This window comes from Sus scrofa, chromosome 13 (assembly GCF_000003025.6).
Source record: "Sus scrofa isolate TJ Tabasco breed Duroc chromosome 13, Sscrofa11.1, whole genome shotgun sequence".
Classification (NCBI taxonomy): Eukaryota; Metazoa; Chordata; class Mammalia; order Artiodactyla; family Suidae; genus Sus; species Sus scrofa.
The window spans coordinates 30936275-30962163 of record NC_010455.5 but is presented as its reverse complement, the minus strand read 5'-3'; the positions used below and the strand labels follow the sequence as shown (position 1 = coordinate 30962163).

The 25889-nt window shown below is 49.4% G+C and overlaps 2 protein-coding genes and 1 pseudogene across 3 annotated transcripts; all 3 read right to left on the bottom strand.

Moving 5' to 3' along the window:
• Positions 645–2362, bottom strand: PMAP-23 (antibacterial protein). The gene is given in 4 exon segments (NM_001129976.1): positions 645–835; positions 1419–1490; positions 1639–1746; positions 2152–2362. Coding segments are annotated over 4 exon segments (462 nt in total). The 5' UTR covers positions 2350–2362; the 3' UTR covers positions 645–751.
• PR39 (peptide antibiotic PR39) lies at positions 5037–24234 on the bottom strand. 2 transcript variants are annotated; one of them, XM_021068575.1, is made up of 4 exons: positions 23899–24234; positions 23387–23494; positions 23167–23238; positions 5037–5069 (listed from the first exon to the last, which is right to left on the bottom strand). In XM_021068575.1, exons 1-4 carry the CDS (start codon positions 24094–24096, stop codon positions 5052–5054), a joined length of 396 nt encoding a protein of 131 aa, XP_020924234.1. In that variant the 5' UTR covers positions 24097–24234; the 3' UTR covers positions 5037–5051.
• LOC100626446 lies at positions 6680–8708 on the bottom strand (annotated as a pseudogene).

The following is a 25889-nucleotide window of genomic DNA, read 5'->3' as shown; positions in this document are numbered from 1 at the left end:
AGGACACTCCTGAAACACCCGGGCAACTAGGGATGTGACCTGTGTGTCACTCTTCCCCTTTCTCACACCGGTGCAGAGCTCTTCACCCCGAGGAGCAGGATGCTTGTTTTCCGTGGTCAAAAGAGGTGTTCCATTTGATCCCTAAACCAAGCTGACCAGCGAAATCTGGGCCCAGCTGAAGAAACAGCGATGTGTCTCCATGCCACAGGAAAGGCCAGGGGGGGTGGGATTTCCAGACTTAACATTGTCAAGGGCAGGTGGAACCTTCTGGGCATCGTCCCTGCAGGCTTAGCCTGAGGCTGAACTGTGTCTCTGTTTAACAAGAGGCCTGGCGCCTCCTGGACCGTCACCCCCATGAGAGCAGAACAGCATCCCCACCAGCACTGCGCACAGAGCGGGTCTCCTTAAGTCCCTACTGGGTGATGGAGGAGGAGGGCGGAGGCATGTGAAGGGCATGCAAGGGACCTGAATGGAGACGCTGTCTGGACCTTGTGACCCAGGTGCCTCCCACAGTGTTTTTCTGGAAGGGACAGCAGTCTCACCCAACTCTATGTTTATAGGAGGCACACGTGCACATGGGCACGCACACATATACACACACCCAGGAGAAGCAAGGCAAGTGTAGTTTAAGGCAAGATGATGTTGCTTTCACAAGAATTTATTTTTCCAGTCCTGAAGCTTGTGGTAGAATAAGCAGAACTTTTAGAACTCTTCCCTGTGTCTTGAAGAATGAAATTCCTTCATGCACTAATTATCTGACCCATACAGTCACAAATTTGGGTTTCTGTGGCCGACGTACTCTCCACAGCAGGTCTATAATCCTGACACTCTGAAGCTGTGAACAAGGTATAAACAGGTTTCTTGTCAGTACTGGACCAAATTCAACACAAGACCCCTTCCTATCTGGACTTTGCTTTTCTACAGCAACCCCAGGAAACTTGGGGCAAAATTTCATCTCTGGCGGTAACCTTTGTAACCTGTGGTGAATATCTACACCCAGAGAGATGAGACACTCAGGCTCTGAGATGACAAGGGGGTTCTCAGGGTGACAAGCAGAGGCCTGCAAAGCTAGTTTGGAGCAGGAGCTGAAAGTCGATACCTCTAGTCAGTGCCTTTCAGAACTCGACACAGTCAGAATCCCCTGGGGCCTTGTGACAATACACTTGACTTGGTGCCACCTCAGAGTCTGATTCAGACGGTCTGAGTGGGGCCTGAGACTGTGACATTCTGTGTGGGGATCTTAGAGAACAACTGCTCTAAAGGATGACAGAGCCCGTCCTGGACACCTGGGGCTCAGGTGAGGGAGGGGCCAGGGTAGGAGGGTGTTCTCTGCCTGATGTAGCAGCGGGGAATTGGTCCAAAGGCTGTACCACGCGCCTAACCCCTAGGAGGACTTCAAATGAAAAGGGGCCACTCACCTGATTACAGGTTATGTCAAAGTTGCCTCTGATCTCTTTCAAGGTGACTGTCCCCACACACTGCTTCACCCGCTAGAAGGGGAGACTCAAGGTCAAATCAGGAACTCTCCCAAGCCATAAGACCCCAGCCTCACCCAAGGGCCTGGACATCTTCCCCAGAAGGCTCTCCTGTTCAGCTCCTTGGGAAGCATCCGCCAGCGCCCCCAGCCCCCAGCCTCACCCCATTCTCCTTGAAGTCACACAGCTCCGGGGGCCGCCGGGTCGGCCTGGGACACACAGTCTCCTTCACCGTGAAGCTCACAGGTTTCGGGGTGCCCGGGTCCTCGTCCTGGTCAAGGATCAAAGTGGGGAGATGGGACTCGGGCTCAGGCTTCCCCCTCGGATCTGTCACCCCCTCCCCGCCCCCCACCTAGAAAGCAGCCTCTGCAGCCCCTGCTGGGAGCCTGGCCCTGGGCTTGGTGCTGGGTGCACAGGGGAGGGGACAGAGCCCGCTCCTGCCTCACAGGCTGTGCAGGGCCCTGAGCCCACAGCCCAGAGGCTAAGGCGGGAAGCTCTCACGCGGGCAGGGCACCCAGCTCTGGGAAGGTTTCCTGGCAGAGGGGGTCCCCCTTAGAGGGACAAGTGCCTTCCTGGCAGGAGGGACAGCCTGAGCAGGGGGAGGGACAGGGAGCCCCGGGGCGGGTGGGGGACAGCCCCCGCCCCCCAGCCCCTCCTGAGCCCCTGCCCGACTCACGGCCTTGGGCGGCTGGTCCAGCTCCAGGAGGCGGTAGAGATTAGCTTCCGAGGACTGCTCGTTGAGGCGATCCACGGCTCGAAGCACGGCCTCCCTGTAGCTGAGGGCCTGGGCGCTGGCCGAGGGCACCACGAGTCCCAGCAGCAGAAGCCACAGTGACCAGCGCCCCAGGCACAGGCTGGCCCTCTGGGTCTCCATGGTGCCCAGGTGAGCCTCCTCCCAGCCTGCAGGACCCTCCTTTATGCCCAGCCTGGGTCTGGGACTTCCTGAGCGGCCCCATCCCTGGCTGCCTCCCAGGATGCTGGCTGGACTTGCCTCAGCCCTGGCTCTTGCCTCAGGGGATTGCTGCTCAGTGGGCGAGGTTGGCACTGGCTGTACACTCAGTCTTGGAGAAGCTAGGAGGGCTGGGTTTCTGGTGCAACCTGGTTTCACAGTCCAGGTATTGCCCCAGGAGCCTCTTGGTCAAGCCGTATCCTTTCCCCAAGTCAAAGGAGGAAAAGGAGGTGATTACAGTAGCAAATAATTAGCAGCACACGTGGTTACTGGGTGCCTGGTACCGCTGAAATCCTCCCTGTGTTTCTTGCCTCTGGGCCTTTGCATTTACTCACATTTCAGACTGAAGTTCCCTTTTTCTTCCTCCCTGAATCCCATAGACTGTCCCCTTCCAGGTCCTCAGACTGCATGTCCCCTGAGGAGGTCAGTGAGGTGAGCCTGCTGTTCCTATAGCATCTGGCTTTCCTGGTTTAATCCTCTCAACCTGTCAGAGCGGAGGTGTTCTCAGGAAAGACACCACAGCCCTTGTCCCCAGTCGGGTCTGCCCCTGATTCTGCATCTGGTTCCTGAGAGACCCTCATGCACCCTCCACCCCAGCAAACTCGGGCATGAACTCCACCACGCATCACCCCTCACACACTCCTCCCAGCCACGCTTCCTGTCCGTTAGATTCTGGAGGGGATGGGACCTGGACCCCCATGTGCTGTGTCCCCAACTGTGGGGAGCACCCGTCGCCCTCCTCCCCTCGCCCCCTTCACTCCCCAAGCAGAGCACACTGCTTGTCTCTTTGCGTGGAACCACAGCAAGTGGCTGGAAGGCTGAAAACTCTTCGATGTGCAGCATTCACAGTGGCTGCCCTCTCACCTGACTGGGCTCCATCATTCCCCATCCTACATGCAAGCAACCCCTTGGAATCTTTTTACCACTACCACAGAGACCCACTCACCCCTCGAGCCATAGATTCATCTGAGAAGAGCTGGCAGTTCTTAGGGGATCCCACACTGAAGCTGGTGGTGGCCAGGACAAGGGTTCGTGGCACCCCAGTCTGGGCTCCGCTGGACTCCAAGGAGGACCTCAAGACCTTCTACCAAGATGCAGGTCAGCTGCAGTCAGAGCCTTGCCTGCAGGGCTTCTAAGCACATATGCAAGGTCATTAGGGTAGAACAATTGCCCTACAACTTTATACCCCAACCTTTCCCATAACCAACGAGGGTTCTTTTTAAAAACATGGACTGCCCCTCAAATACTCTAATTGATTCTATTCAGGGGTTGTGGACCAAATTGTCCTCTATATCTTAGGCAACATCAAGTGAGAGAGACCATGACTATGATACCCAGGAGACTCATCAGGCCCACTGGAACACAGACTCACCAGGCTCCTATGTGGAGCCAAATCAGCCAAGTGTATTATTAACCCACGTGCAGCAAAGTTGCCAACTACACATACCCCGCCTCAGAAGGCCAGCAGGAAGTCTAGGGCAATGCACTCTACCACTACGAGGGAGCGTGTAGACTAGCTTGTGGGCTGCAGGTAAGCATAGGGCAGGTTTCACATACAAAGAAGCAGCAAGCTCAGAAGAAGGTGTTGCTCATGCGATGTCAGAATTCAACGAGTGTTTAAACTTAGAATGCTTGCTAGAGTCTGGGCAAAACACACAAAGGAGGTCAAAATTTCACGATGAGGTTTAAGGAAATCACATGACTGCCCAGAAAGTCAGTCTTGTTCTGGCACATTTAGTGAAGGCTAGTCAGTCCTAGAGGCTGCCGCTGTTGGAAGGTTTTGAGGAGTTCTTACATTCAAATTCTTCAGTGGCCATTGATCAAGCTGAGAACGGGAGTAGCAGTCTGTGTGAAACTGGTCAGATGGCCTGCAGACAAAAGCTAAGAGAGACGGGGATGAATGGTGTCTCTTCCCACCTTTGGCTCTGTGAGTCCGAGGCCTTCAAACAGGCAACTACCAGGGTAGTTGCTCTTCTTCACAACTAAGTGATCTGGGCAAGTCCCTTAGCCATCACTGCTCACTCTTTCTCCTGCCCAAGGCCACAGGCAAAGCCACTGCTTTCAGACTTCTAGACACCTCAGAATTCTCTTCCTCTGCCCCACTGAGATGAACCTGAAGGGCTCCATCCGCTCTCTGAAGGGCTCAAACTGACCCTGAGACGTAGGAGGTGGGGGTCAAGGGCAGGGTCCACAAGGACGTTGCCTGAACGCAGCCTGGTCTCCTCCTCGGCACAGCAGGACACTGGGGATGCAGTAGCCCCTCCTCACCCACTCTCACTGCCTCCTTTGTTCTCTTTTGGCCTCGCCTCCACTCCCCGAGTCTGGCTTCGGTGCCCCCAGACCTCTGAGGCTGCCCCCCAGGAATGCCCTGGGCTGAGCATCTGCACTAACCATGCAAAACCCTTCGCAGTCATGCCCTGGGCTCTCGGGCTCCTGGGCGAGTCTGACCCCTTGGTAAGTCCCCCAGTGGCCCTCGGCCCACAGCACCGCCCCCTCCCCACTCCCCTCCCGCACCACCGGCCTGGACACCAGGGCTCTTCTCTGTCTCCTCCTCAGGCCCCGCACCTCACCATGTGGGGCGAGGGGATGGACTCCGCACAGCTCCACTGCCGTCCTAGGCTCCTCCTCTAGAAGCAGGACCTGAGCTGGAATGGAGAGGCATGGGATTCAGGGAGGGGTGTTGTCAGGAGGGGGAGAGGGGAGCAGGAGAGGGCAGAGGGAGCAGCTGAGCTGGGATGTGCTCCAGCCTGACTCGAGCTTCAGCCTCACCCTAAATGCCCTGGAACCAGAAACGCAACTTTCCCCTGCTTTAGGACTGACTGCAGGTGGGGTGGCTGGGCTGTGATGTCCCCTGCTAGTCAGTCCCCACCCACAGGCTGAGGGCAGAGGGGGCATAATCCCCAGGCATCTCCTGGGGAGGCTGTGAAGGCTGCTGGGAAGGGGGCCCCCGGGGGCCCTTAGCATCCATGTCCCACAGTCCAAAGAGTGGGGGGCCGGGGGCAGCCTCTGAGCCAGTGGATGTGGACAGGACACGAACAGCACCTACTGCCCAGAGCCCCGCCCAGGGACCAGCATCCCACTGGCCCTTCAGAACCACGGTGGTGACAACTGAGTTGTCACTTCCCCCCACACTCATCTCCTCCCTCCACCCGGACGCAGCTCTGCCTGGGGCCAGGCTCCCAGGAAGCCCCACTGTCCAGCCTGTCAGGGAGTCGACCTGCCTCATCCTTTGGGCAGAGACTCCACCCCAGTTAGCCCCACACTCTGCCAGCCCGGGAGCAGCCCTCCTTCCTTTCTCTCTTCCTTCCTCACCATTTGGCACTGGACTGGCCTGATGCTCAGTGCCATTTTTTGGAAGGTCTGACCCGTGTCCTCTTAGAATAAGAGGTAGTAATGGCATCAAGATGGCAGAGGAGTAAGACATCCCCTTCTCTCACAACACATCAATAAAAACCATCTAGGAGTTCCCATGGTGGCACAGCAGTAATGAATTTGACTAGTAGCCATAAGGACATGCGTTTGATCCCTGGCATCGTTCAGCGGGTGAAGGATCCAGTGTTGCCGCCTGCTGTGGTGTAGGTTACCAATGAGGCTCGGATCCCACATTGCTGTGGCTGTGCCTGTGGCTGGCAGCTACAGCTCTGGTTCAACCCCTAGCCTGGGAACTTCCATATGCTGTGGGTGTAGCCCAATTAAGAAAAAAAAAAAGACCAAAAAAACCCCCAAAGCCATCTTCATGTAGAACCATTCACATAGAACCTCTACTGAATGTTGGCAGAAGACCTTAGACCTCCAAAAAGGGCAAGAAACCCTGTACACAACTGGGAAGAACAAAAGGAAGAGAGAGAGAGAGAGAGAGAGAGAGAGAGAGAGAGAGAGAGAGAGAGAGAGAGAGAGAGGGAGAGAGGAGCAGGAAAAAAAAAAAACCAAAACAGGAATCAGGGCTGGACCAGGAAGGAGCTGTGAAAGAGGAAAGGAATTCACATGCTGGAAGGCCACCTAAAAGATGGGGGGATTAGCCAGGACAGAAGAGGTACCTCGAAGCCTTGGAAAAAAGCACAGCGGCCAGTCTGAGGAGGAGAAAGCAGAGAGAGAGCTGCATAGACCATTGGTATCACCGCCTGGGACACCTTTTGGCAGAGACTCTACCCCAGTCTGAGACACCCTGAACCAATGCTAGGCACTGAGACTCAGGCTTCGAAGGTCCGTTCTGGGGAAGGGACTAGGGTTGGCTGTGTGGAGACAGTCTGAGGGGCTAGGGAGCTGCGTACCATGGGCTGGTGGGTGGAGCACCACAGCTGAGGAAGCTTGGGAAGAGGCCTGGGCCCACAAGAGAAGCAAGGCACCATTACTGGGGAGCACCAGAGGAGGAGGGGTGAGACTGCCATAGGAATATCTTTCTTGGAGCACGTGCGGGCTCTCAGAAGGCGGGATACCTCTTGCACAAACTACAGGAGGCAGGAGAAAACTGGAGCAGCCATCTCAGACTCCAGAGGGGGACATGGCCTGCCACCACTATGGGTCTCTGGGAACCACCTGCAGCCCCACTCACCTCAGGGGTTGCCGCCGAGGAGGACACTGCAACCAAACACCACCTGCTGCCCTCACTCCCCTGGGAAAGCACACCTTTGCCACTGACAAATGCTCAGGGCACAGCCTACACCTGCCTGAGGGGCACTGCCACTTCCCAGGGCCATGCAACCAGGAGCAGCCTGGGCCACCTCCCCATGGGTCCTTGCCATTGTCAAGGGCCCGGCAGCCAGGCACTGGCTACAGGCCCTGACCACTGCCCGCATCTCCATGGAAGCACACGCAGGCCCTACCCTGGCATACCCACTATCAAGGGGATAACCGCCTGAACACACGGAGGAAAGAGACAGCAAGCATCTAAACCAAAAGCAGTCCTCAAGCCAAAAAATAAACTAAATTTAAAAACTAAGCCCTCACAAACTCCCTAGGAGCCCTCCTGTATATAAATAGCCCTCCAAGACTACAGTAGTTGTTTTTTTCCTAAACTCACAGAATAAGAAAAATATAAGCAAAATGAAGACGCTCGGGAGCCATTCCCAGTTAAAAGAACAGGAGAATTCCCCTGAAGCAGCAAACAATGAAACAGACCTCTTCAGTCTAACAGACACCAAGTTCCAAAAGAAGGTGATTAAAATACCAAAGGAATTAAGAGTGGGTATCCACAGGAATGCAGGTTACTTTAGAAAGGAACTAGAAACTATAAGGAGGAGCCAGGAAAAATTAGAAAATTCATTTGCAGAGACATAAACTGAGTTAAAGGCACTGAAGAGCCGAACATATAATGCAGAGGAATGAATAAGTGACTTGGAAGATATATAATGGAAATCACAGAAAACCAAATGAAAAACACATGAAAGCAATTTAAGAGATCTATGGGATAATACAAAGCAGGCCAATCTACACATACAGGGATCCCAGAAGGAGAAGAAAAAGAACAGGGGATTGAAAATATATTTGAAGAAATTATGGCTGAAAACATCCCAAATCTAAAGGGCACAGATGCCAAGATACAGGAAGCACAGAGGGCACCAAACAAGTTGCACCCAAACAGACCTACACTGAGACATAGTGTAGTTTGCCACTTTAAAAAGTGGCAAAAGTTAGAGTTAAGGAGAGGTTTCTAAAGGCAGCAAGAGAAAAACAACGAGTTTAATTGTAAGGGAACCCCATTAGGCTAGTAGCTGATTTCTCTGCAGAAACACTACAGGCCAGAAGAGCCTGGTACGATATATTCAAAGCTCTAAACGGGAACAATGTGCAGCCTAGAATACTCTACCCAGCAAGACTTTCTTTTTTTTCTTTTTTTCTTTTTTTCTTTTTTATACTCGATAACATTTTATTTTTCAAGATGTGCAATATGGAGTTGGTGTGACCTGTGTATGTATCTTCTCCAGCAGCCGGGGCATCTCCAGCCTTGGTGTTTTGGGTGTAAATTACTGGAGCTCTGTGCATTGAAGCCAGCTTAACAACTCCTTGGCTCAGGAGCTCTGAAGGGCTGCCCTGGCCAGAGAACCACAAATCTTCCATCTCTCAGAGACGACAGCTAGAGTTATAAGCTTATAGTTGGGAACTTCTTTACAGAGTTTGTCAGATGTTGCTTTGTCAAACAGGACTAGGTTATTGAGCTTGTCCCGAGATTTGCCTTTGGACCACTTCTTCTTTTTGGACTTGCCCCCAGATTTGTTCACTGGGTCTTTGTCTTTCTTGGCCGAATTCCTGGCATCTTTCTCCTTCTTGTCGCCCTTGGCCGGCATAGCACAGCCGGGAGAGCGGATACTAGAAGTGCTACCTGGCTAAGATGTCGGACAGAAAGGAAGATTATCATTTAAAACAGAAAGAGAAATAAAGGATTTTTCCAACAAACAAGAACTAAAAGAATACAGCAGCAATACTAAACCCACTCTAAAAGAAATGACGAAAGGTCTCCTCTAAACAGGAAAGAAGGAAGAAGATACAGGATGGAGGAAATCACAAAATTGGAAAGTAATCACTTAAATAAGCCAGTATACACATCAAAAAGAAAAAAACATTATTTGTAAAAGGAATGATAAACACAAGGAACAGCAAAAGGATAAGCATGAAGATTTTAAAAACGACATCAAAATCATAAACTGCAGGGAAGGAAAGTAAGAAAACCTAGACTTGACAGGGGATTAAGATGGCAGAATAGAAAGACTGGAGCTCAACTTCTCTCCTAAAAACAACAACATTTACAACCAAATGCTGAGCAACCTTCGACCAAATGGACCAGAAACTTTCACAAAGTTATCCTACTGCAGAAGACAAAGAGGAGGCCATATCAAGAGATAGGAGGGGCAGTTACACGACATAAGCATCCCTGTACCTCCCAGGGTGGAGGCCCCCCAGACTGGAAAGTAACTGGTTCACAGAGACTCACATACAGGAGTGAGAGTTTTGAGACCCACATCAAACTCCCACGTGTGGGGATCTGGCACTGGGAGAAAGAGCCCCCAGAGCATCTGGCGTTGAAGGCCAGTGGGGCTTGTGCACAGGAGCTCCACGGGACTGGGGGAAACGGAGACCCCATTCTTGGGTCCCAGGACAAAGCAAAGTCTCCACGGGAATCTGGGTCAAACCGGACTGCAGTTCTTTGAGGACCTCCTGGGAAAACAGGGGTGAATGTGGGTTGCTGTGGGAAAAGGACATTGGAAGCAAAGCTCTGGGGAATATTCTGCAGTGTGCCTTTCTCTGGAGGTGGCCATTTTGGGAAAATATGGCCCCTCCCATCAGCACTGAGAAGCCCCAGGCCAAACAACAATCCAGGTGGGATCACAGCCCCACCCAGCAGTAAACAGGCTTCCTAAAGGCCCCCCTGGCACACAGCCGCCTCTCATCCCATCCAGAGATAAAGCCCCACACACCAGAGGGATAGGAATCAGGCCACCTACCAGTGGGCAGGCACCAGTCCCTCCCCCATCAGGAAGCCTACAGCAAGCCCCCATACCAACTTCAGCCACCAGGGGGGCGGACACCAGAAGTGAGAGAGGCTACACCTCTATTATCTGTAAAAAGGTCACCACACCAAAAACGAATAAAAGTGAAAAGACAGAGAAGTATAACTCAGAGGAGGGAGAAAGGAAAACCCCCAGAAAATCAGCTAAGGGGTCAGGAGAGTCTCAGCCTCCAGGAAAAAGATGCTGAAGAGGATGCAAGACATTGGAAATAAACTGGAGGCAAAGATGGATAACTTTCAGGAAACACCGAGCAAAGAGATACAAGATATGAAACTTAAGAAGAGATGCAAAATCAATAACTGAAATAAAAAAATTCACTAGAAGCAACCAACAGCAGAATCCAGGAGGCAGAAGAACAAAGAAGCGAAGTGGAGGACAGATTAGTGGAAATCACGGATGCGGAACAGAAAAGAGAAAAAAGATTGAAAACAAATGAAGAGAGTCTCAGAGAACTCTGGGACGACGTTAAACGCACCAACATCCTTATTATGGGGTGCCAGAAGGAGAAGAGAGAGAGAAGCGGACAGAGAAAGCACTCCAACAGATAATAGCCGAAAACTTCCCTCACATGGGAAAGGAACCACTCACTCAAATCCAGGCAGCGCAGCGAGTACCATATAAAATAAACCCAAGGAGGAACACCCCGAGACACATATTAATCAAGCTGACCAAAATTAAAGACAAAGAGACAATCTTGAAAGCAGCTAGGGAAAAGAAACAAATAACATACAAGGGAAGCCCGGTAAGGTTATCCCCAGATTTTTCAGCAGAAACTCTGCAGGCCAGAAGGGAGTGGCATGATATACTTAACGTGATGAAAGGAAAAGACCTCCAACCAGGATTACTTTACCCAGCAAGGCTCTCATTCAGACTTGAAGGAGAAATCAAAAGCTTCACGGATCAGCAAAAGCTGAGAGAATTCCGCACCACTAAACCAGCTTTACGACAAGTACTAAAGGAACTTCTCTAGACAGAAAAGAAAAGGCCGCAATCAGAAACAAAAATACCACCAATGACAAGACTCACCAGTAAACGTATATATACAGTAAAGACACAAAATCATCCATGCACAACTATGCCACCACCATCCGAAATTGTGAGACGAGGAGGGTACAAATGCAGGACACTGGAGATGCACTTGCAATTAAGAGACCAACGACTTGAGACAATCTCGTATCTATAGAGGCTGTTACATCAAAACTCCAGAATAACTGCAAACCAAAAGTCTACAATTGATACACAAACAAATAAGAAAAATCAACTCAAGTACAACACTAAAGATGGTCCTCAAACCACAAGAGGAGAGAACAAGAGAAGAAGGGAAGAAAAAAGAGCAACAAAAACAAATCCAAAGCAATGAATACAATGGTAATGAGAACATACCTATCAATAATTACCTCAAGGAGTTCCCATCATGGCTCAGTGGTTAACGAATCCACCTAGGAACCATGAGGTTGTGGGTTTGACCCCTGGATCCGGCGTGGCCGCGAGCTGTGGTGCAGGTCGGTGCAGGTCGCAGACGCGGCTCAGATCCCGCGTTGCTGTGGCTCTGGCGTAGGCCAGCAGCTAAAGCTCCAACTCGACCCCTAACCTGGGAACCTCCATATGCTCGGGAGCGGCCCAAGAAATGGCAAAAAGACAACAACAAAATAATAATAATTGCCTTAAGTGTTAATGGATGAAACGCCCCAGCCAAAAGACAGAGACTGGCTGAATGGATGCAAATCAAGACCCATATATACGCTGTCTTCAAGAGACCCACTTCACTCCTAGGGACACAGACAAATTGAAAGGGAGAGGATGGAAGAAAATAGTCCATGCAAACGGGAATCAAAAGAAAGCTGGAGTAGCAATACTCATATCAGACAAAATAGACTTTAAATTGAAGAACATTTTAAGGGACAAGCAAGGTCACTACCTAACGATCCAAGGATCAATCCAAGAAGAAGATAAAACAATTTTAAATATCCACACACCCAACCTAGGTTCACCACGATATGTAAGGCAACTGCTAATAACCTTAAAAGGGCAAATCAACAATAACACAGTCATAGCGGGGACTTTAACACCCCACTTACAGCAATGGACAGATCATCCAGACAGAAAATCAATACGGAAACACAGGTTCTGAATGAAGCATTAGACCAGATGGACTTCATAGATGTTTATAGGACATTCCATCCAGAAGCTACGGAACACACATTCTTCTCAAGTGCACATGGAACGTTCTCTAAGATTGATCCCATCCTGGGCTACAAAGCAAACCTCGGTAACTTTAAGAAAACTGAAATCATATCAAGCATCTTTTCCGACCCCAACGCTAAATGACTGGAAATCAACAACAAGAAAAAATCCGCAAAAAACACACACGTGGAGACTAAACAACATGCTACTAAACAACCAATGGATCACTGAAGAAATCAAAGAGGAAATTTAAAAATTCCCAGAAGCCAATGACAATGAAGAGACGACACTCCAAAACCTATGGGATGCAGCAAAAGCCGTTCTAAGAGGAAAGTTTATAGCAAGACAAGCCCGCCCACCTCAGGAAACAAGAAAAAGCTCAAATAAACAACCTAACTTTACATCTCATGCAGCTCACGAGAGAACAGACAAGACCTAATGTTAGTAGGAGGAAAGGAATCATAAAGATCAGAGCAGAAATCAATGAAATAAAAAAGGAACCAAACCATAGAAAAGATTAATGAAACGAAAAGCTGGTTCTTTGAAAAGAGCAACAGGAGTTCCTGTCGTGGCGCAGCAGAAACGAAACCCACTAGGAACCATGAGGTTGTGGGTTTGGTCCCTGGCCTTGCTCAGTGGGTTAAGGATCCGGCATTGCCGTGAGCTGTGGTGTGGGTTGCACACACAATTCGGATCTGGCGTTGCTGTGGCTCTGGCGTAGGCTGGCAGAAACAGCTCCGGTTAGACCCCTAGCCTGGGAACCTCCATGTGCCATGTGTGTGGCCCTGAAAAGACAAAAGACCAAGGACAAAAAAAAAAAAAAAAAAAAAGAAAGAAAGAAAAGATCAACAAAATTGATAAACCCTTAGTCAGACTTACCAAGGAAAAAAGAGAGAGGGCTCAAATCAATAAAATTAGAAATGAAAAAGGAGAAGTAACAACAGACATCGCAGAAATACAAAGGCTCTTAAGAGACTATTACATGCAACTATACGCCAATAAAATGGAAAACCTAGAAGAAATGGACACATTCTTAGAAAGGTACAGTCTTCCAAGGCTAAACCAAGATGAAGGAGAAATTCAGAGGAACGCAGCAATCACAGGTACTGAAATTGAAACTGTGATTTAAAAACTTCCAACAAACAAAAGTCCAGGACCAGATGGTTTCACAGGCAAATTCTATCAAACATTTAGAGAAGAGCTAACACCTCTCCTTCTGAAACTATTCTAAACAACTGCAGAGGAAGGGACACTCCCAAACATATTCTATGAGGCCACCATCACCCGATGCCAAAACCAGACAAAGATACCACAAAAGAAGAAAACTGCAGGCCAATGTCACTGATGGACATAGATGCAAAAATCCTCACCACCATACTAGCAAACCGCATCCAACAATACATTAAAAGGATTGTACATCATGATCAAGTGGGAATGATCCCAGGGATGCAAGGGCTCTTCAATATCCGCACATCCATCAGTGTGATACACCACATTAACAAACTGAAGAGTAAAAACCATGTGATCCTCTCCATAGACACAGAAAAAGCCTTTGACAAAATCCAACACCCATTTCGGATAAAAACCCTTCAGAAAGCGGGCATAGAGGGAACCTACCTCAACATAATAAAGGCCGTATATGACAAACCCACAGCTCACATCATTCTCAGTGGTGAAAAGCTGACAGAATTCCCGCTGAGATCAGGAACACGACAAGGATGTCTGCTCTCACCACTACTCTTCAACGTAGTTTTGGAAGTCGCAGCCACGGCAATCAGAGACGTGAAAGAGATCAAAGGAATCCAAATTGGAAAGGAAGAAGTAAAACTATCGCTATTTGCAGATGACATGATACCATACCTACAGAATCCTAAAGACTCTACCAGAAAACTCGTAGAGCTCATCCACGAATTTGGCAAAGTCGCAGGATGCAAAATCAATGCACAGAAGTCAGTGGCATTTCTACATACCAACAATGAAAGATCAGAAAGAGAAATCAGGGAAGCAACCCCGTTTTCCACCGCATCCAAAAGAATAAGATACCTAGGACTAAACCTACCCAAAGAGACAAAAGACCTGTACTCTGAAAACTATACGACACTGATGAAAGCAATCAAAGATGACACAAAGAGATGGAAAGACATGCCATGCTCTTGGACTGGAGGAGTCAATATTATCAAAATGGCTATACTACCCAAGGCAATCGACAGATTCAATGCAATCCCTATCAAATTCCCAAGCACTTTTTTCACAGAACTCGAGCAAAATATTTTAAAGTTTGTTTGGAAGCACAGAAGGCCCAGAAGAGCCAAAGACAGCCTGAAAAAGAGAAATGGAGCCGGAGGAATCAGGTTCCCGGACTTCAGACTATACTACAAGGCAACAATCCTGAAAACCACATGGTACCAGCACAAAGACAGAAATATAGATCAGTGGAACAGGAGAGAAAGCCCAGCATTAAGCCCACACACCTACGGCCAACTCATCTGTGACAAAGGAGGCAAGAATATACAATGGAGAAAAGACAGCCTCTTCAACAGGTAGTGCTGGGAAAACTGGACAGCCACACGGACAAGAATGAAATCAGAACACTCCCTTCCACCATACACAAAAAGAAACTCAAAATGCATCACAGACCCAGATATAAGACCAGACACCATAAAACTCTTAGAGGAAAACATAGGCCAAACACTCTCCGGCATAAACGGCAGCGACATCCTCTCAGGTCCACCTCTTAGAGTCATGACAGTAAAAACAGAAATAAACAAATGGGACCTAATGAAACTTCAAAGTTTCTGCACAGCAAAGGAAATCCTAAACAAAACGAAAAGACAACCCACAGAGTGGGAGAAAACCCTTGCAAGTGAATCAGCTGACAAGGGATTAATCTCCAACATGCATAAACACCTTCTGCAGCTCCATACCAAAAAGACAAACAACCCCATCGACAAATGGGCAGAAGATCTAAACAAACAGTTCTCCAAAGAAGACATACGAATGGCCAAAAAACACGTGAAAAGATGTTCAACATCACTCAGTATTAGAAAAATGCAAATCAAAACCACTCTGAGGTACCACCTTACACCAGCCAGAATGGCCATCCTCAAAAAGTCTACCAACAATAAGTGCTGGAGAGGGTGTGGAGAAAAAGGAACCCTAGCACACTGTTGGTGGGATTTAAATTGGTGCAGCCGCTGTGGAAAACAGCATGGAGATTCCTCAGAAAACGAAAAAGAGAATTCCCATTTGATCCAGCAATCCCACTCCTGGGCGTCCATCCAGAGAAAACCGTGACTCGCAAAGACACATGCACTCCGATGTTCATTGCAGCACTCCTTGCAATAGCCAAGACATGGAAACAACCTAAATGGCCATCGACAAGAGGAGGGGACCAAGAAGAAGTGGTGCATATACACAATGGAATACTACTCAGCCATTAAAAGGAACAAAATACCGGCATATTTAGCAACATGGATGGACCTAGAAATTATCATGCTGAGTGAAGTCAGTCAGACAATGAGACACCAACATCAAATCCTACACTGACATATCAAATCTGATAAAAGGACGGAATGAACTTCTTTGCAGGAGAGATACTGACTCGCAGACTTTGAAAGATGCATGGTTTCCAAAGGAGAGAGTTTGGGCGGTGGGGGGTGCACTGGGGTTGTGGGATGGAAATCCTATAAAACTGGATTGTGATGATCATTGTACAACTGTAAATGTAATAAATTCATTGAGTAATTCAAAAAATAAAATAAAATATGATACGAAGGAACATACCTACAAAATATAAACAGACTCACAGACATAGAGAACAGACTTGTGATAAGGGGGAGGGGGTGGGGAAGGGAAGGATTAGGCCTTTGGGATTATCAGATGCAAACTATTATATATAGAATAGATAAACAACAAGGTCCTGCTATATACCACAGGGAACTGTATTCAATATTCTGTGATAAGCCGTAATAGAAAAGGATATGAAAAAGAACACATATATGTATAACTGAGTCACTTTGCTGTGCAGCAGAAATTAACACAGCATTGTAAATCAACCATATTTCAATAAAGTTTTAGAAAAAAGAAAAAGAAAACCTCGACTTTTTTTTTTCATTATGTGCTTGAGCCCATATGACTCTCAGACTAAAGCAAGCAGATATAGGAAGGGGTTCACATACTTGAAAAACAGAGCAACCACAAACCAAAGCCAATCAGTACAGTCACAAAAACTAAACAGAAGATGACACAAGCATAAAATAAAAGGAAATCATCCAGGAGTTCCCGTCATGGAGCAGTGGTTAACGAATCCGACTAGGAACCATGAGGCTGCGGGTTCGTTCCCTGCCCTCGCTCAGTGGGTTAAGGATCCGCCATTGCCATGAGCTGTGGTGTGGGTCACAGATGCGGTTCGGATCCCGCGTTGCTGTGGCTGTGGTGTAGGCTGGTGGCTACAGCTCTGATTGGATCCCTAGCCTGGGAACCTCCATGTGCCATGGGAACAGCTCAAGGAAAGGCAAAAAAAAAAAAAAAAAGGAAATCATCCAACCAAATGAAGAATGGAACAAAGGAGATACATGGAACCAACTGGAAAACAACCCTTAAAACAGCAATAAGTACATATTTATCAATAGTTACCTTAAACGTCAATGGACTGAATGTATTGATCAAAAGATACGGAATGGGAGTTCTCGTCGTGGCTCAGTGGTAAACGAGTCTGACTAGGAACCATGAGGTTGCAGGTTCGATCCCTGGCCTCACTCAGTGGGTTAAGGATCCGGCGTTGCTGTGAGGTGTGGTGCAGGTCGCAGACGCAGCTCGGATCCCGCGTTGCTGTGGCTGTGGCTGTGGCTGTGGCTGTGGCTGTGGCTGTGGCTGTGGCTGTGGCTGCGGTGTAGGCTGGCGGCTACAGCTCCAACTAGACCCCTAGCCTGGGAACCTCCATATGACGCAGGCGCAGCCCTAGAAAAGACAAAAGACACCGAATGGAAGACTGGATAAAAAGCAGAGCCTGCAATATACTCACCTTAGGGCAAAGGATACATATAAATTCAAAGTGAGGGGATGAAAATAGATATTTCATGTGAATGGAGAAGACAGGAAAGTGGGAGTTGCAGTAACCCTATCAGACAGAGTAGACTTTAAAACAAAGGCCATAAAGAAAAGGAAAGAAGGACACTATTTAATGATAAAAGGATCAGTTCAAGAAGAGGCTATTACACTTGCTAACATATATGCTCCTATATAAGGAGCACCCAAAGACATACCACGAACACTAATAAACATAAAAGGAGAAAGTGATGGGAACGCAACAGCAGTAGAAGATTTAACACCCCACCCACATCAACGGATAGATCCTCTAGACAGAAATCAACAAGACAAGAGATCCTCCATGACACAGTAGAACAGTTAGACTTAATAGATATTTTCAGGATATTACATCCAAAGGAAAACCAGAAGTATACATTCTTTTCAAGTGCACATGGAACCTTCTCAAGGAATGACTGCATACTGGGCCACAAAACTAACCTCAACTAATCTAAGAGTACAGAAATTCTTTCAAGAGTCCTCTCTGACCACAATGGCATGAAACTAGAAATCAACTACAGGAAGAAAATTGCGAAAAACAAGACGACATGTGGAGTTCCTACTGTGGCTCAGCAGTTAACAAACCCTACTAATATCCATGAGCATGCGGGTTCGATCCCTGGCCTCGCTCAGTGGGTTAAGGATCCGGCGTTGCTGTGAGCTGTGGTGTAGGTTGCAGATGTGGCTCCGATTTGACCCCTAGCCTGGGAACCTCCATATGCCATGGGTGAGGCCTTAAAAAGACCAAAAAAAAAAAAAAAAAAAAGAATTACCCGAAAACAAAGATATTAAAAAAAAAAAAAGACTACATAGAGACTAAATAACATGCTACTAGAAAAACAGTGGGTCAATGAGGAAATCAAAAAGGAAATTAAAAAATACCTAGAGACAGACAATGAAAACACAACCATTCAAAATCTATGGAATGCTGCAAAAGCAATTCTTAGAGGGTAGTTCATAGCAAAACAGACCTTCCTCAAAAGAGAAGAAAAAGCTCAAATCGACACCTAACCTGCCACCTAAAAGAACTAGAAAAAGAACAAACAAAACCTAAAGTCAGCAGAAGGAAGGAAACCATAAAGATCAGAGATGAAATCAATAAAACAGAGATTCAAAAGAACAATAGCGAAAATCAATAAAACCAAGAGCTGGTTCTTTGAAAGGGTACATGAAATTGAAAAACCGCTGGCCTAACTCGCCAAGAAGAAGAAAGAACCCAAATAAACAATAAGCAATGAAAAAGGAAATGGATTAACAATGAGATCCTGCTGTGTAGCACTGAGAACGATGTCTAGATACTTACAATGCAGCAGGACGATGGGAGACGAAATTTATGCATACGTGTATGTGTGACTGGGTTCCCATGCTGTACACTGGGGGAAAAAAAGTGTGTCGGAAATAACAATAAAAACTAAACTAAAAAAAAAAAAAGAGAGAGAGAAATGAAAAAGGAGAAATCTCAACAGATACTGCAGAAATACAAAAAGCCATAGGAGAACACTATGAACAATTATATGCCAACAAATTCGACAGCCTAGAAGAAATGGACAACTTTCTAGAGACATACAGCCTGCCGAAACTGAATCAAGAAGAAACAGACCATTTGAAGAGACCAATCACTAGAAATGCAATTAAACATGTAATGAAAACACTCCCTACAAACCAACGCGTCCAGGACCAGATGGCTTCCCAGGTGAATTCTACCAAACATACAAACAAGAACTTATACCCATCCTTCTTAAACGTTTCCAAAAGATGGAAGAAGGAACACTCTCAAAGACATTCTATGAAGCCACCATCACCCTAATTCCAAAATAATACAAAGATACTACCAAAAACAAATTATAGGCCAATATCTTTGATGAAGAGATATGCAAAAATTCTCAGCAAGATTTTAGCCAACTGAATCCAACAATACATAAAAAAGATCATACACCATGACCAAGTGGGATTCATCCCAACCTCACAAGGATGGTTCAACACATGCGAATCAATCAACATCATACACGACATTACCAAAAGAAAAGTCAAAAACCACACCAGGGAATTCCCATTGTGGCTTAGTGGTAACAAACCCGACTGGTATCCATGAGGATGCAGGTTCGACCCCTGGCCTTGCTTACCGGGTTGAGGACCAGCATTGCTGTGAGCTGCGGTGCAGGTCGCAGACACGGCTCACATTGCTGTGGCTGTGGTGTAGGCCAGCAGCCACAGTTCCCTTTCAACCCCTAGCCTGGGAACTCCCATATGCTGTGGGTATGACCCTAGAAAGACAAAAACCAAACAGGCAAACAAACAAACACATGATCATCTCAATAGATGCAGAAAAAAGCATTCACCAAAATCCAACATCCATTCATAAAGCCTCTTACCACAGTGGGAATACAGGGAACATACTGTAACATAATAAAAGCCACTTATGACAAACCCACAGCCGATATAATACTCAACGAATAAAAGCTGAAAACCTTCCCTGCTCAAAACTGGAACAAGACAAGGATGACCACTCTCACCACTTTTATCCAACATAATATTGGAAGTCCTACCTACAGCAATCAGACAAACAAAAGATGGGAAAGCTATCCGAATTGGAAGAGAAGAGGTAAAATATTATCGCTATATGGAGATGACATACTACTATAAATAGAAAACCCTAAGGACTCCACACAAAAACAACTCAAACCAATCAACAAATGCAGCAAAGCAGCGGGACAGATTAACATTCAGAAACTGGTTGCATTTCTGTATACTACAGTGAAATATTAGAAAAGGAATACAAAAATACAATACCTTTCAAAATCACACCCCCAAAAATTAAGTACTTAGGAATAAAACTGACCCAGGATGCGGAAGATAAACTAAAAAACATTCATCAGGAAAATTAAAGAGGATTCAAAGAAATGGAAAGATGTCCCATGCTCCCGGATTGGAAAGACTTAATATCATTAAAATGGCCATACTGCTCAGAGCAATCTACAGACTTAGTGTGATCCCTATTAAAGTACCCATGACATTCGTCACAGAACTAGAAAAAAGAATCCAAAAATTTATATGGAACCATAAAAGACCCAAAACTGCCAAAACAATCCTGAGGACGAAAACAAAACAAAGCAAAACAAAACCAAAAAACCAAACAGAAAACATAACTCTCCCGAACTTCAGACAATATTACAAAGCCACGGTAATAAAGACAGTGTGGTAACGGTACAAAAACAGAAATATGGACGAATGCAACAGATTAGGGGGAGTACTGTTGGAATGGCAGACACTCTCCCCAGCCAATCACTTTGGAAGGCTCTGACAAGGCCGGCATGCCTCCCTGCCAGGGAAGAGTACAGCTCCTTGCTCAAGGGTTGAGAGGGAAACATGATAAGCAGCCACTCATTTCTGCTATGGGTGGTCACATATGCATGTGGACGGCACGGTCCATGACAAGGGACATCTGGCCAAAACCAAATATGAAATTTGTCCTTTCAAATATGAAAGGACAAGGCATGGCTGAGGAGACAGAAAAGCTGCCATGAGAGCAGGATGGGCAATCATGGGAGGAAACGGGAAGCACACATGACCAGCACAGGCTGTGCAGTGATGTTCCAGTGGTGACAAAATTATTATATAACATTCTCTGATTTCCATGGGGTAAACGCCTCCACGAAGGCCAGTTTCTAGCTACCAGGGGTTTAACAACCAGCTCAGAAAAATCCTGCAACTTTAACCACGGGCTCTGGCAAGCCTGTGTCCTCTGGCACAGACACACCACAGCCTCGGCTTCCTCTGTAGGGCTTCCTCCCTCAACTTGGGATGATGGAGCGGGAGAAGCACCAGGGTCCTCTAACCAGCCTGATTCAGCCCCACCTGCTCAGCAAAAGTCAAGCACGACAGGTCCCAAAGTAAGTGCTCTGGGAGATCCTGCCCTCTGTGCCTCTCGGAGAGGGGGCTCTCGGTCTTGTTTCAGGTTGGCCCAGAAGCAGACCTAGGACAAGCATTTAGTGGCAGTGGTTGGTTTGGGAGGCAGTTCCAGAAAGCACCAGCAGGAGTGGAGAGAAGGGAGATGGGGCAGCACCCAGAGTCAGAACACGACACGCTGCTTCCTGGGTGCAAACTCCCCAGTGCTGCCAGTCTGCCCTGCAGCAAAGGTCAGCTCGAGAATGGGGAGTGGGCAGGACGTGGACAGGACACTCCTGAAACACCCGGGCAACTAGGGATGTGACCTGTGTGTCACTCTTCCCCTTTCTCACACCGGTGCAGAGCTCTTCACCCCGAGGAGCAGGATGCTTGTTTTCCGTGGTCGAAAGAGGTGTTCCATTTGATCCCTAAACCAAGCTGACCAGCGAAATCTGGGCCCAGCTGAAGAAACAGCGATGTGTCTCCATGCCACAGGAAAGGCCAGGAGGGGTGGGATTTCCAGACTTAACATTGTCAAGGGCAGGTGGAACCTTCTGGGCATCGTCCCTGCAGGCTTAGCCTGAGGCTGAACCGTGTCTCTGTTTAACAAGAGGCCTGGCGCCTCCTGGACCGTCACCCCCATGAGAGCAGAACAGCATCCCCACCAGCACTGCGCACAGAGCGGGTCTCCTTAAGTCCCTACTGGGTGATGGAGGAGGAGGGCGGAGGCATGTGAAGGGCATGCAAGGGACCTGAATGGAGACGCTGTCTGGACCTTGTGACCCAGGTGCCTCCCACAGTGTTTTTCTGGAAGGGACAGCAGCCTCACCCAACTCTGTGTATACAGAAGTTCCCCACCACCCCCTCTCTCTTTCACACACACACACACACACACACACACACGAAGACTCCCAGAATTAAGATCAGTAGTGGTAGGTAGTAAGAGGGGAAACAAGTGATATGGAAAGCTAGAAGTCATTCTTTTGGTGTTTTATGGCTATACCTGGGGCATATGGAAGTTGCCAGGATAGGGGTCCAACTGGAACAGCAACTGCCAGCCTGCACTAGAGCCGCAGCATTGCCAGAACTGAAAAGTGACTACAACCTCCACCACAGCTCATAGCAACACCGGATCCATTAACCCACTGAGCGAGGTCAGGGATTGAATCTGTGTCCTCATGGATACTACTTGGATTCTTAACCCACTGAGCCTCAACAGGTACTCCCATACAAAGGTTGCTTTCACAAGAATTTATTTTTCACGGTTCAGAAGTCTGAGCCACAACAAATAAGATCCTAGGACTTTCCCTGGGCTCAGGATTCACCAAAAGCTTTTAATGGGTATGTTATCAGCCACTCCATCACCGTTTTCTGGGGAACCGTGGTGGGAACCCTGGTGGGATCCTTGGTGGGAGCCTTGGTGGGAAAAACGGAGGTGGCCTTGGCCTTGGCAAATATGGGGGTCGGGGACGTCTCCTGACACTCTGAATCTGTGAACAAGGATGAGAGAGATCTCTCATGGGACTGAAGGAGGATCAACACAGGTCCCCTACTTCCCACTAGAACAACCCCAAAAATGGAACACAACAGCAGACTTGGGGCCACAGTTTGCCCACTGGCTGTGAATTTTGGAGCATGTGGTTGAATCCCTACACCCACAGACAGATGAGCAACCTCAGGCCCAGATATGACAGGTGACGTCCCAGGGTGGCAGGCCCAGCCCAGCAAAGCTGGACGAGAGCAGGGCCTGAGAGTCCATTCCTCAAGGTAGTGCCCCTCAGATGTCAGCACAGTCAGAATTCCCTGCAGGCTTTATGACAATACCCTTGCCAGGGATCCACCCCAGAGTCTGATTCAGGAGGACTGAGAGGGCATGAGAATGTGAATTTCTGGGTGAGGACCCCACTTAAGAACCACTGCTCTAAGGATGACAGAGCCCATCCTGGAGACCTGGAGCCCAGGTGAGAGAGAGGCCAGGGTAGGGGGCGCGTTCCCTGCCTGGATGGGGCAGCAGGTGACTGAACAAAGGAGGTTCCACGCACCAACCAACAAGCAGCACCTCAAAGAAAATGGGGCCACTCACCTCATTACAGGAGATGTCCAGTGGGTCATTGGATGGGTTCAAGGTGACTGTCCCCACACACTGCTTCACTCGCTAGAAGGGGAGACTCAAGGTCAAATCAGGAACTCTCCCAAGCCATAAGACCCCAGCCTCACCCCAGGGCCTGGACATCTTCCCCAGAAGGCTCTCCTGTTCAGCTCCTTGGGAAGCATCCGCCAGCGCCCCCAGCCCCCAGCCTCACCCCGTTCTCCTTGAAGTCACACAGCTCCGGGGGCTGCCGGGTCGGCCTGGGACACACAGTCTCCTTCACCGTGAAGCTCACAGGTTTCGGGGTGCCCGGGTCCTCGTCCTGGTCAAGGATCAAAGTGGGGAGATGGGACTCGGGCTCAGGCTTCCCCCTCGGATCTGTCACCCCCTCCCCGCCCCCCACCTAGACAGCAGCCTCTGCAGCCCCTGCTGGGAGCCTGGCCCTGGGCTTGGTGCTGGGTGCACAGGGGAGGGGACAGAGCCCGCTCCTGCCTCACAGGCTGTGCAGGGCCCTGAGCCCACAGCCCAGAGGCTAAGGCGGGAAGCTCTCACGCGGGCAGGGCACCCAGCTCTGGGAAGGTTTCCTGGCAGAGGGGGTCCCCCTTAGAGGGACAAGTGCCTTCCTGGCAGGAGGGACAGCCTGAGCAGGGGGAGGGACAGGGAGCCCCGGGGCGGGTGGGGGACAACCCCGCCCCCCAGCCCCTCCTGAGCCCCTGCCCGACTCACGGCCTTGGGCGGCTGGTCCAGCTCCAGGAGGCGGTAGAGATTAGCTTCCGAGGACTGCTCGTTGAGGCGATCCACAGCACGAAGCACGGCCTCCCTGTAGCTGAGGGCCTGGGCGCTGGCCGAGGGCACCACGAGTGCCAGCAGCAGAAGCCACAGTGACCAGCGCCCCAGGCACAGGCTGGCCCTCTGGGTCTCCATGGTGCCCAGGTGAGCCTCCTCCCAGCCTGCGGGACCCTCCTTTATGCCCAGCCTGGGTCTGGGACTTCCTGAGCGGCCCCATCCCTGGCTGCCTCCCAGGATGCTGGCTGGACTTGCCTCAGCCCTGGCTCTTGCCTCAGGGGATTGCTGGGCAGTGGGGAAGGATGGGCGCCTGTGCAAGGTGAAGAAGTGGTTTCTCCATCTCCCTGACAGTGTCCTGGCCTCTCCTGGGCCCCACAGGCAGTGTCACAGGCAGGGTTGCTCAAGAGGGTTGGGTCCTTCAGGAGAAGGAGAGGCAGGCACTGTCTCACACCTGCTCTGGGTCCCCAGGTTGGCCGCCTCAGGAACCAGGGTCCAGGAGTGTAGTCAGCACTCTGTCCCCAGCTCTAGGTGCTGCCTGGCACCTAGGAGGCCCTAAATTAAAGTGTAATGGAGGGATGATAGTACCAACACAAACCAGAGTCTTACAGACCCGCCAGTTCGTAGTTGATAGTCAACACCACACTACCTATGATCTAGGGTCAGCTCCCTGGTCTCCTCTCCTGCACTCTTCTTGACTGCTCTCTCAGTCTAAAAATGCCCCATCCCCACACTCTCCTGGGGAGTATTAAGGCACGAGTAAGGAGTGGGGTCAGGAGTGGGAGGATCTGCAGCCACAGTGGCTGTGCCCTGAGATGATCAGGCTAGGCCCTGGGCACTCTCCCAATGGCACCTTCTAACCCACAGAGAGCAATGGTCCTGCGGAGGCTAGGCCTGCAAGAGTGTTGTCACCACCTGGCCCCCAGCCTGGGCTCCGCCTTTCCCAGTGCCCCTCCAGCTTCCCTACCGGTCTGGTTCTGACAGACATCCTTTCCCACCACGCTCTGCACTTAAAAGGCCCCAGTCGGACAAAGCACAGCCTCAGCCGTGTGTGGCCCCGCGTCCTCAGGCCAGTCCCAGAGCCCCGGGCTTCCAGGCATCAAAGCAAAGTGGTCAAGAGAAGGAGCAGGGCCAGGGCTGAGTGACCTGGCTTCCGGTCCCGCCCTCCACCCAACCTGCTGACCTACTCGGAGAAGGTAAACCAGATTTTCCCCAGCTGCCCCTCCCTCTCCCGCCCTGGGAAACGGAAGATGTCTTACACCTGCAGAGGAGGCCCTCCTATCCTCCATGGAGCTATTCCCGCCGCACAGAACTTCAAGGTGCGGGCCAGGGGCCCAGTCTCCACTGGGTAAAGGGGGACAGCAGGCAGCCACTTTATACAGCCCCTCTTCATGGTCCCCCGGAGAAGCCTGGCCCGGCACAGGCCATTATCCATGTCCCCCACCCTGTCCCACTTTTCAGGAGCCTCCCGCAGGACACTCCCTCAGGCCATGAGGAGGAAGGAACCAAGATGCTTCCTGCGTCTTGCTTGGGCCTACCTGGGCAACTGGAAACCTCGCAGACCTGCGGGAGTGGGACAGCTCCGTCCACCCCATGGGCAGGTGTGCCGCCTTTAAAAAGAATACTTTTAGGAGTTCCCGTTTGGGCGCAGAGGAGCCAAATCCAGCTAGTTTCCCTGAGGATGCAGGTTCCATTCCTGGCCTCGCTCAGGGGGTCCAGGATCGGGCATTGCCGTGAGCTGTGGGTGTAGGCTGCAGATCGCCTCGGATCCCACGTTGCTATGGCTGTGACATAGGCCAGCCGCTGTAGCTCTGATCTGACCCCTTGCCTGGGAACTTCCACATGTGGGCGGCGCAGCCCTAAGAACAAAAACAAAAAAAGAAGAAGAAGAAGAATTTTACTTATCCACCATAAATAAAATAACAACTATATTG

What these genes read in the sequence shown, in the direction of transcription:
- PR39 (XM_021068575.1), bottom strand. Translation starts at nt 24,096, where the DNA reads ATGGAGACCCAGAGGGCCAGCCTGTGCCTGGGGCGCTGGTCACTGTGG. An exon ending in TGGACCAGCCGCCCAAGGCC is followed by an intron (nt 23,495 to 23,898) that starts GTGAGTCGGGCA and finishes ATCCTTGACCAG; the next exon opens with GACGAGGACCCGGGCACCCC. An exon ending in GTGACTTCAAGGAGAACGGG is followed by an intron (nt 23,239 to 23,386) that starts GTGAGGCTGGGG and finishes CTCCCCTTCTAG; the next exon opens with CGAGTGAAGCAGTGTGTGGG.